Source organism: Xenia sp. Carnegie-2017, unplaced genomic scaffold (genome assembly GCF_021976095.1).
Source record: "Xenia sp. Carnegie-2017 unplaced genomic scaffold, XeniaSp_v1 HiC_scaffold_20, whole genome shotgun sequence".
Classification (NCBI taxonomy): Eukaryota; Metazoa; Cnidaria; class Anthozoa; order Malacalcyonacea; family Xeniidae; genus Xenia; species Xenia sp. Carnegie-2017.
Window position 1 is genome coordinate 14109156 of NW_025813483.1, and position 17500 is coordinate 14126655.

General features: G+C 34.2%; 3 protein-coding genes and 2 long non-coding RNA genes across 7 annotated transcripts; 2 read left to right on the forward strand and 3 right to left on the reverse strand.

Moving 5' to 3' along the window:
* Positions 1-170: 170 nt before the first annotated feature.
* On the reverse strand, positions 171-3505 carry LOC124442714 (2-aminoethylphosphonate--pyruvate transaminase-like). The gene is made up of 4 exons (XM_046993202.1): positions 3287-3505; positions 2897-3207; positions 1405-1898; positions 171-1120 (listed from the first exon to the last, which is right to left on the reverse strand). The coding sequence occupies exons 1-4, from the start codon at positions 3396-3398 to the stop codon at positions 811-813; spliced, it is 1227 nt and encodes a 408-aa protein (XP_046849158.1). The 5' UTR covers positions 3399-3505; the 3' UTR covers positions 171-810.
* Positions 3506-3692: 187 nt separating this feature from the next.
* Positions 3693-6489, forward strand: LOC124442670 (aftiphilin-like). Of its 3 annotated transcripts, XM_046993162.1 has the most exons (7): positions 3697-3725; positions 3852-5151; positions 5221-5353; positions 5424-5489; positions 5577-5694; positions 5766-5873; positions 5977-6489. In XM_046993162.1, exons 2-7 carry the CDS (start codon positions 3911-3913, stop codon positions 6222-6224), a joined length of 1914 nt encoding a protein of 637 aa, XP_046849118.1. In that variant the 5' UTR covers positions 3697-3725; positions 3852-3910; the 3' UTR covers positions 6225-6489. The 3 variants fall into 3 exon arrangements, with proteins under 3 accessions (XP_046849117.1, XP_046849120.1, XP_046849118.1); XM_046993161.1 differs by having other exon boundaries at positions 3693-5151; XM_046993164.1 differs by having other exon boundaries at positions 3693-5151; positions 5221-5347.
* Positions 5377-7655, reverse strand: LOC124442671. Its single transcript, XR_006947325.1, has 2 exons — positions 7493-7655; positions 5377-5669 (listed from the first exon to the last, which is right to left on the reverse strand). It is a non-coding gene; the product is annotated as an uncharacterized LOC124442671 (long non-coding RNA).
* Positions 7656-8352: 697 nt separating this feature from the next.
* Positions 8353-17447, reverse strand: LOC124442009 (L-asparaginase-like). Its single transcript, XM_046992499.1, has 15 exons — positions 17114-17447; positions 15144-15286; positions 14246-14475; positions 14063-14177; positions 13850-13975; positions 13662-13763; positions 11149-11194; positions 10552-10678; positions 10247-10484; positions 10098-10181; positions 9766-9892; positions 9444-9556; positions 9177-9362; positions 9001-9111; positions 8353-8686 (listed from the first exon to the last, which is right to left on the reverse strand). The coding sequence occupies exons 1-15, from the start codon at positions 17289-17291 to the stop codon at positions 8537-8539; spliced, it is 2076 nt and encodes a 691-aa protein (XP_046848455.1). The 5' UTR covers positions 17292-17447; the 3' UTR covers positions 8353-8536.
* On the forward strand, positions 11939-12895 carry LOC124442011. The gene is made up of 2 exons (XR_006947059.1): positions 11939-12242; positions 12570-12895. It is a non-coding gene; the product is annotated as an uncharacterized LOC124442011 (long non-coding RNA).
* Positions 17448-17500: the final 53 nt, after the last annotated feature.

A 17500-nucleotide genomic window follows, 5' to 3' on the forward strand; every position in this document is an offset into this window, starting at 1 on the left:
AAGTCAAAAGAAACCGTACTTCCCATCAAATATCAACATCTAATTCTACTGACAACATTGTGATGCCAAGCATTTTCCAGGTGGAATAAATACTACTTCCCTTAATACCTTCGGTTGTTTGGTTGGTAATGAGGAAAACTTTATGGAGAATATATTTAATTTAGGCAAAATTAAGAACAAGCAACCTTATCCCATTTTTTATTTCCACATTATTACTATCATATTTAATAATTTATAAAATTTCATCAATGAAGTCAATAAAAGAATATTTTGTTTCCAGTTGTTAAGGCTTTTGACAGGAATGAAATTTTATATTATGGAGTTTTGGGCGATAATTGTAATGATATGGAGCATGCACTTGTTCGCCCTTTGGATACGCCATAATTTTAAGTAAACATTTGAACATTTTTTTGCAGAGCAAGGTTGAAACCGTTAGTATAGCAGTATATAAATAACTATGGCATTACCGGCGATTTCAGCTTGCTTTTGAAAAGTTCTATTCTTCATTGAAAATTTCGTAAAATTCTGATTGGTAATGTTTTTATACATTTTCACTTATTTTTGAAAGTTTTATCAAAAGCAGCTGAAATAGACGTCAATAGAGCAAAAGCTATTTTTTATAGTTGTAAAGCTACATTTGTCCAGTGTATGAAAAGTTGTAACTTCATGTAACACACTATACTAACTACTAGATTTACCATCGTTATAAAAATAATTGTAATTACAATTTGTTTATTTATAATTTGTAAAATCAACTGTTATTTTTCATTATCATTTCCATATCACAAATGTATTTTTGGTGGTTCTCTTTCAATGTAAAGGCAGCTCTATATTCATTTCGCGACACACACTCTCAATACACGATAACAACTTTTCCATATCATCTGGATAAAGGCATCCTATATTACCAATACGAAAACAATTTGCTTGGCTAACCTTTCCCGGGTATATTACTTGCCCTTTGTCGCTCAGACGCTTGTAAAATTCTTCGAAAGTGAAATTTGGATGATCAGGAAAGAAATATGACGTAATGATGTACCCTTGGTCAATATCTTTAAGCAATTCTTTAAAACCCATTTTTTTCATACCATCCTTCAAAATCCGACGATTCTCTTGATACCTTTATAATTTTACCACAAATTTTAAAAAAAGACTAAAAACAACGAGGTTGACTAAAAATTGAATCAAATACTGTTAGTTTCACTTTCACAATACAAAAATTTATATCAGTTGCTTATTGCAAACATTGAACAACATGTTGTTTCATATTTTTTTAATTAAGCAAGTACAAATTTTGATATTGAACGATTAACACTCAGCAGATAACATTTGCAAAACAAAATTTTAAGTAAATAAATGTGATAATATGATGGAAAGATTTTTTTGCATAACGATGATGCTTACCTTTCTGAACGTGCTTTAACTCCTCCTTCGTCTTTTTGAAAATCTATTGCTTTCTTAAATGCCAATATGGCATGTGTTGGTGGTGTGAATCTGAATTGTCCATTGGACAACAACCCTTGAAACTGAGAAAATGCATCCAAGCTAAGACTTCGAGCATTTCCTTTGCATTTTAATAATTTCTCAATATCTGCAATGATAAATGAGAACCCAGGAACTCCTTCTATGCACTTATTAGCAGAACTAACAAGAAAATCAATATTTGACTTCTCAAAATCAATGGGAACAGCAGCAAAAGTACTCATTGCATCAACAAAGAAGGAAGCATCTGGAGAATAAATGCGTATAACTTCACCAACTTCTTCAATTGGATTAAATATTCCAGTTGTAGTCTCACAATGCACCATTGCAACATTGGTAATCGTTTTGTCATTAACTAAAATATCTTTAACTCTTTCAACATTGGTGGTTTCTGTTTCAGGATCTTTAAGATACACCTTAAACCAACAAATGTAAATAGCCATTATAATTACAATACATCATTTCTACAGCCAAATTCTTTTGTGAGCAATATTGCAATGATATATGGATATGGGTAGTTTGCCATAGAATGTTTGAAACTGGTGCAAGAAAGCTGTAAACTGTAAAATGTAATTAATAAACCACATGCATTTGCATAATGCATAAAAATAAGTAAGTACACCTAAGAAGCATTTTGGTGAGGTTTTTTCCTCTCAAAAAGAAATCTTTTCCTTACCCCTGATTGGATAGTTCTTTGCTGCGGCAAGCTGCTTATTTATCTTGATGTTTCAAGTAATGTGGTCAAAAATTCGAATTATACTACTAACCCTCACATAATGCAATGCATACTGTTTGCATCATAATATATGATTTGTGGCAGAAAACTAATGTTCAATTTATTGGCATTTATTAATCATGAATTTTGCATACAAGTATAAATACAAATTGATTATCATGAAAATCAGAAATAGTTTTCACATAAGAAATAAAAGATGTTAACGGGTGATTGCACAGGCTTATGCAGGCCGAGGAGACCTTTGGTAGAACTGGAGAGCAAATCAGTGCAAGCCCGAGACTGAAGGTCGAGAGTTCACATGCTTGAGAGTTCTCACAAACATCGTCTACAAGAATTGCATAAGCCAGTGTAAACACAAAAAAACATCTTTTATTTCTTTTATAAAATAAGAATAATGCGAAAAAAGACAAACATTTTAATTTTTCCTCTAAAATGTATTCATGATCAATTTGCAAATTCTCTTTGACTGATTGATTGTTTAGACTGATTTGATTGGTTGAGCTCAGCTGTGCTTTGTACTGGCTAATGCAAATGCAGCTCTAGACCAATCAGCACATGCGTTTCATTGTGTTTATTTTATAAAAAATATTGCAATGCTAAACTTGGTTTTGGTAATTGTAAAGATTGCCAGTCAACTGTATTATATGTTCAATTGTATTAAATATGAAAAATTCATACCGTATTTATTCCTAACACATCAGCAATACTAGCTATTCTATCACCGTATGCACCATTGCTACAAACTAGCAACTTTCCATCTTTTGGTACTGTAGTTCCAATCACAGACTCTACACCCATGGTACCAGCACCTTGCATGGGTATGCAGGTGTATTTGTCCTCCGACAGACCAGCAAGCAGAAGTACGTTTGAACGAATATAACTGACAGTTTTAATAAATTCTTCATCACGAGAACCATAGTCTTTCAACATCGCCGCCTTTGTGTCCATGCGAGTATTGAGAGGACCAGGAGTAAATAAATTTTTGTCCCCTAAAACATAAAAAAAGCATGTGCTATGCAACACCATGTTCCAGCAAAGACAAAAAAATGTATGCAGTGCAAATACAACCTTGATTTGAAGGTGACGTGAAATAGTTCTTTACTGGATAAATTGTTGCTTTTGGTAAAATGCGTTCGTAAATTTTAATAGCATAAGGAAGACGCATATGTAAGGAGGCCATTGCAGTGTTTTATACAAAAAATGTTTGCCTTTACGGCCAAGTATTTATAAAAAAATTTGATTGCTTTACAGCCAAGTGCACGAACCAGATCATGGAAGAAAACAATGGTTAACGTGAATTGGCAATGCCACGTCACGTGCCTCCCAATGGTGCTTCCTCGCGACTGTCGCGCATTGAGCAAGTTGAGCGTGGACACAGCGTGGAGGAGAATGTGGAGGAGAAGCCAGCCTTGCGTAATCCGGGGGGAGATGGAAAATACTAAAGCAAAATTTACATTTAGATGTTGTAATTTTGTCAAGTAAAAAAGTTGAATAGGTGACGAAACAGGTAAAACAAAATTGTGTCGGTGCGGTTTGGAAATGAGAAAGATTCTTTCTTATAATTTTATACTGTCGCTTCAAGAAACAGTTTCTGAAATGGCTGAAGTGTAAACGTCATATCGTATTATTTTAGATTTTTCATGAAAATTTGTAAATGTCAAGCGAAAGAGTACATTTTGCCGACTTTGAAAAATGAATCATATGAACGAAGCACATGCTATGTATTATAATGTTGACCATTCTTCGATGTTTGGTTCAAATTTATCAACTGTATATGCTGATGGTCCGCCACCACTAGAGGATATAAATGATGAACAGGAAGAATCTGACTTTAAAGAGTTTTCATCAGGCAAGACTTCTATACGAGATGAAGTTTTGGATGGTCCTAAAAGTAATTTGCAATTTGACTTTAAAAAAAATCATGTGGAAAAAAGATATAATTCATTAGATAGTGTTAGCCTTAAAAATAATGACAAAGAAAGCAGGTTTGAGAGAAACAAAAGTATTGATAGTGAAAATGAACTGAGTCCGATATCTCAAACCAAAAAAGATTTGAAGCAAAATGAACATGGGCAGTTTGCTGATTTTTCAAATTTTCAAGAAGAAAGTGAAAGTGATTTGACAAATAATTCTGTATTTGCTGTTGGCAAATGGGAAAGTGATGATGAGTTTGGAACATTTTCAAGTCATGATGAAAATTTTGAAAAAACTTATGACAATCACAATTCAATTAATAGAAATTCTCAAAAATCCACAAAAAAACAATTAAATGAAAATGCAATTGTGGATACTGATAGTGATTTTAATTCAATTGACAATTATTGTGTTAACAACAGCTCAAGTGAAAAAATGTCAACCTTTCATGATGGAAATTACAATCAGATGAAACAAAATGATTTGAAAGTCAATATGGACGATGCATCTTATGTTATGGATTCTGAAAAGTCTTTGCAAGATGATTTTGATTCATTTAAGGATAGTGAGTCAAGCACAACATTACCTAATGATCATGTAAACAGTTCAGATGGTTCATTGGTTGATAAAGTCAATTTTACATCAAATCCATCACCAAAAATGTTTACCAGTAGCTCTTCAGCAGATGTCTGGAATGAACAAGACAATTTCACTGATTTTGGTGCATTTACTACAAGTAAAACTGACGTGAACAATGAATTCACCGACTATTCCAGTGGCGATCACAAATGGTCAAATTTTCAGGCAGATTTTTCAAATTTTGGTGATGAAAATGTGTCCAATGAAAAGACAGCTTCCAAAGATGGTTTTAAACTTGAAAATTCCCTAAGCTCATCAAATTCGCAATCACCTTCCATTGGAACATCAGTGGTGGCAGGATTGTCATTACACACGTGTTTTCCTGATATTTTTTTCACATCTTCCGTAAATGTAAAGCAAGACATCAATTTTGCTCAAAGGTATGTTTTCTTTACTTAGAGAAGAGTTTAATGTGTTGCTGAACTTATATTTGTGTTGTTATTTGACAGTACAAAGCAAATGTATGTTTGGAAAAATCTGGAATATAGCATGTATGAAGGCGTTTTGAGATTCTTCTGGAAAGAATGTGATACTTTTCATAAAATATGTCAAGTTTTGGCCATTTCTCAAAATAATGTAACGGTAAAGGAATAAAATATCAGTGATTTGTTTCTCTTTTTCTTTCCTAATCTTCAATATTCACTACTTCTAGGTCAATAGTCAAAATCCTGTTGCTTTAGTTGAAAACAATGATATTCCTATGTTTGCAACTGGTTTAGTAAGTGTTTGGTCATCTTCTTTCACAGTTCAGCACTACATATAGCATTGATGACTTTCATCAATGACTTTTATACTCTTAATTTAGGGAATTCTTCAACCAAGCATTCTTCCATTGCCTCCAAAGAAATCCAAAGTAATATCCCAGAATGGCAACAAAACACTCAATACTCATGCTGTGCTAAAAACATCAGAAACAAAAACTGGTAATTTTCAATATATTGTGGTTGTTTGTGTTTCTTAATTAATTGTTTAAGAGATTTTTCAACCCTCTTAGAAAATGTATATAATGGTTTGGATACTCTTTCAAATGCTGACACCGCATATCTTAATCTGGAATTTTTTGAATCCCTCTCTATGGATAATCCTGTTTCAAAAATGGAAGGTAAAATACTGATTAGAATACTTATAAAGTATTCTGATGCTGTTAGAATTTGTGATTTAGTCTTCAAATAATATGCTGAACGTTTTATGTTTGTTTTTTTCAGTTGTGAACCCAATTAGTAAATATTCTGGCAGCCACATTGACTTGAATGATTTTAAAAAGATGAGCTCTAACCAAGAGGATCCTATTAATGTCTATACAAAACTGGATACCAGTAAAATATCTACATTTTCAATGAACTACAATCAGAGCTGTTTGAGTGAACTTGCGAAGGAAACCATTGACAAATTTGAGGATCTTTCTTTCATGCATTCTTCTGTATTGATGTTCCCTCTTAGCAAAAATAGCTAAGAATGAGATGATCTTTTGATTTGTCAGATAACAGTTAAAATATTTACAGTAATATGCAGTAATTGAATTTAGTTTGAAAAATGAAGTATTGATTTTAGCTGCTTCTATAATGGAGAAATGTGTATGGAGGAACAATAATTATTTTATACGTTGTTTACCAACATAATTTTGACACATTTGAGAAGAAGAATTAATGAATAACATAGAAAACCTATAAAATGGCAATGAAATGTCTACTATTTACATTATAATGGTTTTTGTCTTAGCATGTTTTCAAGATTGCTGTTAATTTATCTCCACTTGTAGTATCAACTCATTTAAGTCATTTTCTTTGACACAAGTGAGCAAGAAAGGGAGATGGGTGTTCGCCAATTGGTATTTACCTTTTTTTCAGCACCCTTAAGCTCTCTGTAAAAAGCCCAGTTTAGAGTGTAAACGTTTAAGTTTATATAGTACAGAACACCCATTAGTTACAACGTTGAATTTGAGCTCTTGTTACCAATGGTAACTATGGCTTGTGCCTTGTCGGGGTTGGTTGATCACATCTATGGTTCATACACTTTTTCTCTGTACGGTTAACTGTGACAGTGATGAAAGTGTATGATAACGAAACATGGTGGTCACACTACAACCAAAATTCCTTTTATAATTTGTTTAAAAACTCGTTAAGCCTGCAAATGTAGAAGAGTGTGATTTCCAATCATCCGGCAAGAACGGTGTGAAGATCGTTGATAAAATCTCCGATGGTTTATGTAGTTGTCGTTCGTTGGTATCTTTAACGTCAATGTCTTTTTTGGTTTTGTCCTTGATGTCCCTCATATGAAACCAGTTATAAGTAATTTGAACAGCAGTAGACGACAGTATTTTGTTGACAATTTTGTTGGAACTGACGTTGCTGTATTTTATTTGGGATTTTTTTTATGTGTTGCCAAAAATATTATTCAGCATTACAACAATTGATTTGATATGAATTACTCTGCTTAGGATTACGTTTTAGTACTGCTATGTTCTTTTAATACAGGCATTATTTTTTTTCTTTAGAGATCTATTTTTTTAATAAGTGAATATATAGAAATAACTCTATAGGCAGAAATTTGGCTGTATAGGCAGAAAGTCTATTTATGTGGATATATCCATGAATGTATCTTCTTACATCATTTGTATATGGAGCTACTGCTTTATGTTCATAGCAAATTAATATGATGAAATTCTTATAAGCCCAATAAAAAACAGTTGTAGAAAAAAGCATAGTGTATCATCTCACTCACCTGGGATTTCACCTTTTAGCCAATAATATCAAGAAAACACGTAACCAATAACAATCCAAAAGCTTGCCGAAATCAACGAGTCTGCCAATAAAATCAAGCACCAAATGATCATAATACACGTCAATCACTTTTCATCACACTTTTCACTAGTTAGTCAGGTAGATGCCTCAAGAGTCGAAAGTGAAAGGAAGGTTTGTTGAAATTTTTATTAATTACTTCAAACGTCGATAAATTCGACGTCAAAATCTTTGTTTGATGTACCTATGGTTTTACTTGTAAATCTTTTCGTCAATTATTTTTGTGCAATTCGGCGTTAAACGTAGCTACCGCTTGTCTTCGACGGTGTGTTTGCTTTGCAAGAGGACCTTGTTAGTATAAAAACGACAAGTTTGTATGTTTCGATGCCTTTTTTTCGATTTTATGTTAGTGTGTTGCTTACTGTTAGTGTTTGGAATGTATAGCGCAAAATCAAATTTATTTAAAATTATAAACGTCTCAAATATTCTTGCTTGATGATGTTTTATGCAGAATTTTGACGTTTAGTTCAAATTGTTTGATTTTGAACCATTCAAAACTTAAAATGTTCATCAAACACTGGAAAATAAAGAAAAAAGTCAACATGTATAAAAATATTTTTGAAATAAATAAGTGGTTTTTATCATCAAGAGGAACATGCAAAAAAAACTGTTTTATTGATCTAATGAACAGTGAAACAAAATAGGTGCATGAAACCTGCCCTTGCTAATGCTAAATAGCTGTCAAAATCAATGTTATATAATGGTGCAGTCTAAATCTTATATTCCGAAAATTGACCTCCGTTCCAATGTCTTCGGAACACGAAGAATAATCACAAAAACAGCTTTGGTTTCTTAAAAAATTTTTATTCTTACTCCTCAAAGTATCTCGCTTCTCTCGCTTCTCTCCCTCGTCTCGCCTCTCTCACTTCCGTTCTCTGCTCTCTCTACTTCCGTTCGACTCATGTTTTCTATATTGTTCCTTAACGTCCCCAACGTACCCGAATGTACAATTGAACGCAACACAACTTTAACATAATTTGCAACACTTATCATTGTTCGTTGTTACCTCGGGAGAACTCGCTTGTATTGTTCTGGCAATGGCTTTGATGAATCCACAGTCCTTCATAGAACGCTTTGAAGCGACACTTATCTCTCCACGAATGCTAGTTTTCATTAACTGAACATACCAAAACAAATATGTAAATTTGACGATCTAAGTCACCCACCAATAAGGCCAGAGATAGCATAACCCAACCATGCAGAGTTAAGATCGCAGTCACTCCAGCATGCAGAGTTAAGCCCGCAGTCAGCCCATCAAAAGAAGGGTTGAGACCCCATTCATCCCACCATGCAAGGTACACTAAATTTATTAAAAGGGTTCGGAAATTGAAAAGATATCGCTAAGGAGCAAGGACGTTCAATGTGACTGACAGTACAAAATGCGATAAGAAAACAGGTGGAGAAATTGGCCCGGTGTAATCATAAAATTACCTCCTTCTTTTTGTCTAAAGATAAATCCAAACTTAAAACGTATGAAAGTTTAGTGAGCGCTGCTTCAGTTGTAATGTCAGATCCAGAAATGACACCGATGTTAAACAGAACCTAAAACAGAAATGATTCATGATGCTTTGAATTTTTTGGTAAGTTGATAACGATTTAATTTTAACCTTTCCAGTTTCATAATCATCTTTGACACCTCCTTTCAAACACTGCGTACAATTAACAATAAGCAAACCACGTTTAACTGCTTTTTCTAGAATTTCGATGAACTTTTTTCGTTTACTTGGACAATTTCCAGCGCCAAATGTTTCCAAAACAATTCCCTTTACTGGTTCACGGCAAATGGATTCAACCTGTGGTTTCACACAAGAAAATAATGAATTAATTCATAACAAACGAGGTCAAAACATAGTGACTTAAGATATCCATCGTACTGTATTATCAGTTATTCCAGGAAATAATCTCAGCACTCCAACATCAGGATTCAATTCTGTATGAACAGTAAATTTCTTAGTTGTGCCACATTTCCAGATAGCATCCCAGCGAACTATAAAACAATTTTGGGCATAAAGAAATGTAGTGACTGGTGAAGTGATTTCCTGAGATGAGGGCCATTGCGAGAAATTAAATGGCTTAGTTCAAAATTTTCTCCCATAGAACTATGACGTCATTATTTTTCATATCTACTGACTACGAGGTGTATAAGCTTCAAGTGACGTAAAAAGTTTAATGAACAAGCTTTAACATGTCACTCACCATTGATATCAACACCAATTGTAGCAAGCGGGGCTAGATTGGGTGAATCAAATGCCAGAAAATCACTCGAGTTGATCTTTGTGGTTCGATTACCACGATACAATTCACCATGAAAAAACAATGTTACCTGAGTAAAGACAAAAAATTGTAGCTATTCAAAATCAATTGCATAATTTAATCTCAACATGTAGTGATTTCATATCAAAGGTTCTGCCATCCACTTGACTACTTTTTTTTCAACTGCCCATGAAATTCATAAGCTTTCCAACATACCTTTGTTTTGAAATTACTACATAAAATGAGAGCTTTAAATATATCTACATAAGTCTTACTTCGGGAATGACAAAGTGACCAGCAAACATTAAAGCACCAAGTACATTATCACGGACATCATTACGTTGTTCAAAAATTGATATCTGTAGTTGGAAAACAACTTATAGTCAGAAGTAGAAAAGTATTCAAAAATATTAATTTTCATTACCTGAGATCCTGTGAGGATGACAGTTTTCTGAAGATTTTGAAACATGAACGAAAGAATAGATGCTGTGTAGGACATTGTGTCCGTACCATGAAGAATAACAAAACTGTCAAATGCATCATAATTTTCCCTGACATCCTTGGCTATTTTAACCCAATCCTCACTGTTCATGTTCGACGAATCCTTTTTCTTTTCATATTCTTTGATATAATAAAACACACGTACACCATATTTTGATAACCTAAATAAAAGGCAAAAAATAGTGGCATATTGTATTTACTAATAGAAGTTAATTTTGGCAAACATACGGTAACACTAATTCATAAAGATCATGGCTGACATCTGGCTTTCTCTGGTTTGGATTTTTATACTCATCATCATGTAGCATGGGAAGTTTCTTGAGATACTCCACAAAGCCTTGTTCACACTTTGAATCTGGAATACAAATGATATTAGATGTGTGAGTTTAGTGAATGTCGACGTCTGTGTCCAATCTTCATCTACGACAGTAACTATCGCAGCGATGAAAAAGTTGAGGAAGGAATGAAGATTAAACAAAAGAAAGCAGAACACGCTTAACACATCTGTGTGAGTGAATGAGATCCAAAAGAACAACAAGTTATCCCTACAAGAAGGTTGATAAAAAGATGTAGGAAAATTTAAGCTTCATAGGATCAACAGCCACTGGCTGGGAGCCAGCACGTGTATTTTCCGAAGGTCAACCACTGTAAAAAAAAGTTTCGGATGGATAAAGTATTCAAAACTCTTTCAGCTTTTCTGCTCCTAGGAATTTAGCAGCACTTAAAACAGCACACATGCACAGTGATGTTTCAGTGGGAATAGCATTGTGGAAGGTATCAGAAATAAGCATGTACAGGCAGTAAGTATCAAGTGATCATTTTTACCCAGTTTGCAGCTCCTATTGTCCTTATTTGATAAGTCATATAAGAACTGAAAGATTCCAAAAGTTCAACATTAGTTACCACGCAAAGCGGTAGAGCGACTAAAGCGACTGCCTAGTGTGTTTCAACCTTAACATGACAATGGAGGAAGCAGCCATATTGGTGTACCAAACATAAGAACATTATTACAATTCTTCTCAATTGGTACCCCCAACGTGGCGGCTATGACGTCAGGTGAAAACGATCCATTGTGTGATGGACATGCAAATAGAAGAGATGGAGGCAAATGATTCGCTGTGCCAACCCTTGATGGGAAAGCCGAAAGATACGAGTGACTCGACGTATTGTTGAACTATTTTTTTCCTTGTCCTTCTCAGTGCAACAGAGTAAAGCGTTAAATATAAAGTGCTTTTTGAACTCCTAGCTATTCATTGTTTAAATAATGCTCCGCGATGATACTTAGCCGAAGCCCAACACCAACGCTTACATGCGCTTGACATGCAAGCTCCTCGTGTGGCTCACGCACTGAGATTCGCAATAAAATTTTTGCATTTCCCTTTCTGATTGTATTCTTCTGTAATATTTCATACAATCAAAATCAAATATTTGACTCTGAAGATGAGTACAGCTAAGGTTGTCGAAACGTCAGTCAACAACAACAAAAACAATACTTCTCAGGACTCTACAAACCTGGACAATCTACATCTACAAACATGTAACAAAATCAAATATATCGTGCATATGCCACGAAGCATGAATAATCAAGCTAATGTAAACATTGAATATCGCCATAGGCCAAACACTGCCAGTATCTCGGGCAAAGCTTTACCTAAATAACACGGAAGACAAAAAGCAATTTCTATTCAACGCTTTACTTTGTTGCATTGTGAACGACAAAGAGAAATAGACGTAACACTGTGTACAAACAAGTAAATCCTGCAAAATTGCGCCACCCCAGAAGGCAAGCTGCTCCACTGACCACAGAAAAGTAACTGCGTATTTATTCAAAGTACGGTGGCTATTTAAAACAAGAAAGTTTTGATTGTTAGCTGCACAGAGGATTTTACGACCTGCTTTTTTATTCCAAATTCTGGCAGGTATTCAAAATGGGAGACCGGTTTAGCTGCATATTGCAATTTCAGGACATATTTTCATTCCTAGCCATAAAATTTTCACTCTTAAGTATCTGCAAAGATTAGTCTCCAGCGAATTTCACATAAATATTAAGCAAATGCCATGAAATTTACCAGCATTTGATCGATACATCCCTATCGTTCCACCTGTATATAATACCAACACATTTGTTGAATTACACTTTTCCTCCTTCGAACACATTTTAACGATGTTTCAATATATATTGCAATGTGTTAATGCAATAATTCTTTGTTTTTACGAAACGATGTCTCTATACGTTTAACTTGCAGAGAAAGAAAACACCGGCGTTTCTAGTGCTCTAGAACAGCTCGCTATCATTTCTGAATGTCTGAATCTGACAGTCAGTCAGTCATGTGACCATTTCTCATGGAAAGGCAATGAAACGATTTCATGGAAGGGCAACGATGTATTGTCTAACATTAACACCGGGAAGTGGAAGGTTAATTTCTCAAATGTTGTTAGATAAGGTCGTTATTGTTTGTAGTTGTTGTTTAAAGCATTATGCTATCATTCTTGTTGTTTAATAACATTCCAAATATTTTATTCTTAGGAAATATATAATCAATGAAATTGTGATAAAAGTACTTTTCCAAAAGTGGTTATTTTCACTTTATTAGTTTTCACGTACTATTCTCGCCATATAAATTTATCGAGACTTCGAGTTCATATTTCTTTTATTTAATTTTTTGCTTGTTTAAAATCTTAATTGGATTTAAGAGTTATCAGTTGAAGAAACAATCTTGAACATATTGATTCATATCATAAAATAATTGAACAATAAGTCATTATGCTTCTCTAGTTCTCTTTTTTCATGAGTAATACCGAATACAATGTCTCAAAACCAATGTTTCCTCCACACACAAGCAAGACAATATTTTCACCCAAATGTTTTTTTCTGATTTTCTTGTAAGCAGCAATACAAACTGCAGCTGTACCTTCAACCAACTAAATGACACAAACAACCATAATATTCAACAATTTCTTGTAGCCTTTAGAACTGTTACATAAACTACATGATACCGACGCAAAGTTCCTTTACAGTGTATTTTCTATATTGATTTTTAGTGATAGCGTAGCGTAGCACAGCACAATTTGTCCTAACACATGCGTAATCATTAATGTATACTACAGAACAGTAAAACTCTATCTGCGTATCCTGTGTCATACTCCGCTAAAACAACAGTGACTGCGGAGGATCGTTTATTGGGAAAGAATATTCATATATGCATGTTTAAAGTATTCGTGTCGATTGAAATCAATCGTGAGTGTGCATTATGACGGATCAAAAGTATGAATATATAAACCTGCCCAAATTATCAACCCCCGTGCTTCCAGGACAAGTAAGACATTCAATGACTTACCTTGTGTTCTTTTTCAAACATGAAAATCAATGCATCAGCTATCTCATCTTCACTAACTAAAACCCATTCATCGACATACTGACAACACAAGTCAAACGTAAACTACAGAATGATTAATTGAATTATCAGTAATGCGAAAAGATCTTCACAAAAAAATTGTACAAAATTACAAATTGAGTTCAACTTACTGATGTTGCATCAACTCCACCAGCAGAGCCTTCAGATAATGTTGGTAAAGAGGGCAGATCAAGAACAGTTCCAGCTTTACATGACTCAAACATGACACACGAGTTTATAGGCTGGCAACTTACTATCTATACAACACATTCATTGCAAGATGTAAAGACAACAAAAATTTTATGTAAAAAATTCCCAGATAAATTGTTGTTCATTTTACATGCCTTTACATGCGGTTTGATAGCTTTCATGTAAGTTGCAATTCCAGAAACAAGCCCTCCGCCGCCACAACAAACAAACACTGTGTCTACATTTGGTAAATCTTCCAAGATTTCAATCCTTAAAATGAAGTTTGAATACTGTATAAAACCAACCTTGCAAGACACAACGATTCTTTATAAACTCACCCTATTGTGGCTTGACCATGAACAACACCAAAATTAGCATATGGAGATATATATAACGTATTCTTTGTCTCGCGTGCAATATCCCTTGCCCTCTCTTCAGCCATGACAATATCATCACCAAACTTTTCAAGACATCCTCCATATTTCCTGATTATCTTGCATTTCGATTCGGAAGCACACGTTGGAACGATTACTTTGCCTTTCACACCAAGAGTTTTCATTGCCAGAACCTGGAACACAAGGAAATGACATGTCACTCAGTCATTTCTGTAGGAAATTCAAAGTGACGCACATAAGGGCAGAAAATCAATGATATACCACTCTTAACTCTGAAAAAGCGACAGGTTTACAGGCACCAGTTTTCACCTTAAACCAAAATCTATGACATACAATAGGCTATAGATGGACAAAACAAAGAGTCCTAAATAGAAAATTATCATAAATAGGTTCGTAGCGACTCAAATTTGAAGAAATGTGTTGAAATAAGAATAAATTTAATGTCAAGGAATAAATGGAACAAAATGTTATGATAACCATTGTCAACTATAACATAACTTAATCAAGCAATTAAAAGGAAAAAAAACATTGACGAATTGCAGAACTAATGAATCGAGTAGATTTCTGCAAAAAATGCATCAACTACGTAGCTATGTTTTGTGTAAGTTCCTCATCAGGTTAAAGTCTGATAACTAGGTTGGGCATTGAATCACATGGATTACGCGTTTAGGGTAATTGTCATGTTGGAATCAAATGTATTGTATAAACTTTCATTTCTAAGAATTCAGACACTGACTAAGCTTTAATAAAACAGTTTCTTCAAGTAGTTTTAACGATGTTTGATTGATGTTAATTTTTGACTGGGTGCTGTGCTACATTTCTGTCTACCCATTGTACATACACAAGCGAGGCCATGGTTTCCACCAGATGCAGTGATGATGGTGTATTGTTGGTCTTCAGGCAAGCTTCTATTGATATCTTTCACCAAACTTATCTTGTTGAATGCACCCCTTGCTTTGAAAGATCCAGTAACCTGTTCACTTTCTAATACATAAATGGTAAAAATGATAATCAGGTTACTACCATGCTCTTTTTAATTTGTCTGAGCTATAAATTTATCCTTATTTACGGACCATCTTCAAATAAGATACAACACTTTGCCTTAACAATACTGCCAAAAACTACCAGAATAACTATACTCGTGTTAACGAAAGTTGATTAATAAATACAATTTGATATATGTAAATAAAGAGGAAAATGTGAAGGCTGTGATAGCCCCGATGTCATGGACTTAGGAAAATCGATAATTGGAGGAGGGGACTAATATTCATATATGCATAATATGCCGTATTAAATTTCTTTGAAAACCATTGTTTTCTATGGAGTATAATATCCATAACGAAACGAGACCCCACAATTATCAATCTTCCTCCGCCCATGCCTGATGTGATTCGCCACTGTGAGAGAAATTAACTATGTGTACTGTCCGTGCAAACAAAAAATAAAAGCAGAAACACCATATTAGAAGAAGCCCATGGGTAGAAACAAATAACAAATTTCTGCCTCTCCCAACAAGTGCTATGCGAGTCTTGGTGTTGCGCAACTGCGCGCGTTGTAATGCTTTGTGCTTCATGACATTGCATTCTTGTCAGTGTTTCTCAGCTTTAGGTCAGTTTTTATCGGCACCATGTTTTCATGCACAACTTTTTGAAATATTTTTAAGCCATCTCTTGGTTTTACCCATACATAATACGTGGTATTTCAGAAAAACAACTTGATGAATGGTGATATGAAACAAGAGAGGAGATATTTAAAAGTTTTCAGGCATCAGTACATTTTGCCAGATTTGACACAATCCATTGTTTTTATTTAGTTAACTATTTTTTCTCATTAAGTTGTCATCATGAAGGTTGAACTTCCAGCAATACTGTGGCTATTGAGTTGTCACTCTCTTGTAATGTTGTTTATATTAAGTTGTCAAACTCCTACAACATTGTTCTCATTAAGTTGCTCCCTTATTGTACTTGTGGAGTTGTCAACCTCATACGACATTGCACTTATTGAATTGTCCCCTTTTGGCACCATTGTTCTAATTAAGTTTTCAACCTCAAGCAACATTGTTCTTACAAAGTTGCCACACTCTTGCAAGTTGCAATGTTGTTCTCATAAATGTCATAAAGTTACAGCAACACTATTTTATGTTTTGAAATTTCTGTGGATCTACTTGTTGCAAAAGTTTCACTTGATTTTGTACAAAGAAGGATCAAATGTTATTTGTTAGTATTTTCAATATGAAATTTTTGAAAATAATATTTTGTGAAAACTGGAAAAGTCACCATTAAACATAATGCGATGCAATGAATTTCACAAGTTAACAATTATGGTCAATTGATGCAATGGTCCTGCTATGTAAATGATAGAGCAATATCATCAATCATTTCACAAAAAAATTAAATAGCAGGCCCAAATTTTCCAGCCATTGAATTGTTGAAATTAATATACAATCAACAAAATGACATCTCGGGCATACAATTGTGTCTTGCTGATCAAACAATTTGAAACATTGCTTGTATAAAAAATTCGGTTTCAAGACTTTAGTTAAACAAGACATAGATTTGTGCAGTTGTACCCCCTCCGCCAAGCACTAGTAGTCAGCAATGAAATGGTCAAAAATGGTTTGTCAATCTTGGTATGTTTCTAGATGGTCTACAGCACAAGTATTGGCATTAGAGCTACAGTTTATCAGACACACATAAACAATTTATTAACGTATTAATTTATACACATGTCAACTTGAAATTAGTTGATTACCAGAACACTGCAATGGCATCCAACAGAAACTGCAGGAAAATCAGTAAGACAGTAACTTACCCATCTTCAAGAAAACATTCGTTCTTGTATCTTCATCGGTGAGCCATATTGAGAGATTTAATGCAGTTTTATGCACAAACGTTTGTATTCTCGCACGCGTTTCTTGGACATCCTCTACTACAGTTTCTACAAATTTCTTGGCTAATTCTTTCCTTTCCTCTACTGATATTGCTGTCATGGTGCAACGAATAAGACCCGCCAGCGACAATTTTTGAGCAATTCATTAGTTCTGATTCATCGATGATTTACGGCGTAATTACGAGTGGTAAAAACTATCCTTCTACCACTGGTCCACTGTTACTAGATTATTTCATTTACTGGATAGTGAAAATTTTTGAATATATTTACCCATGGTAAAAATAGGTACGTGCGCGTACATGTGGGTAG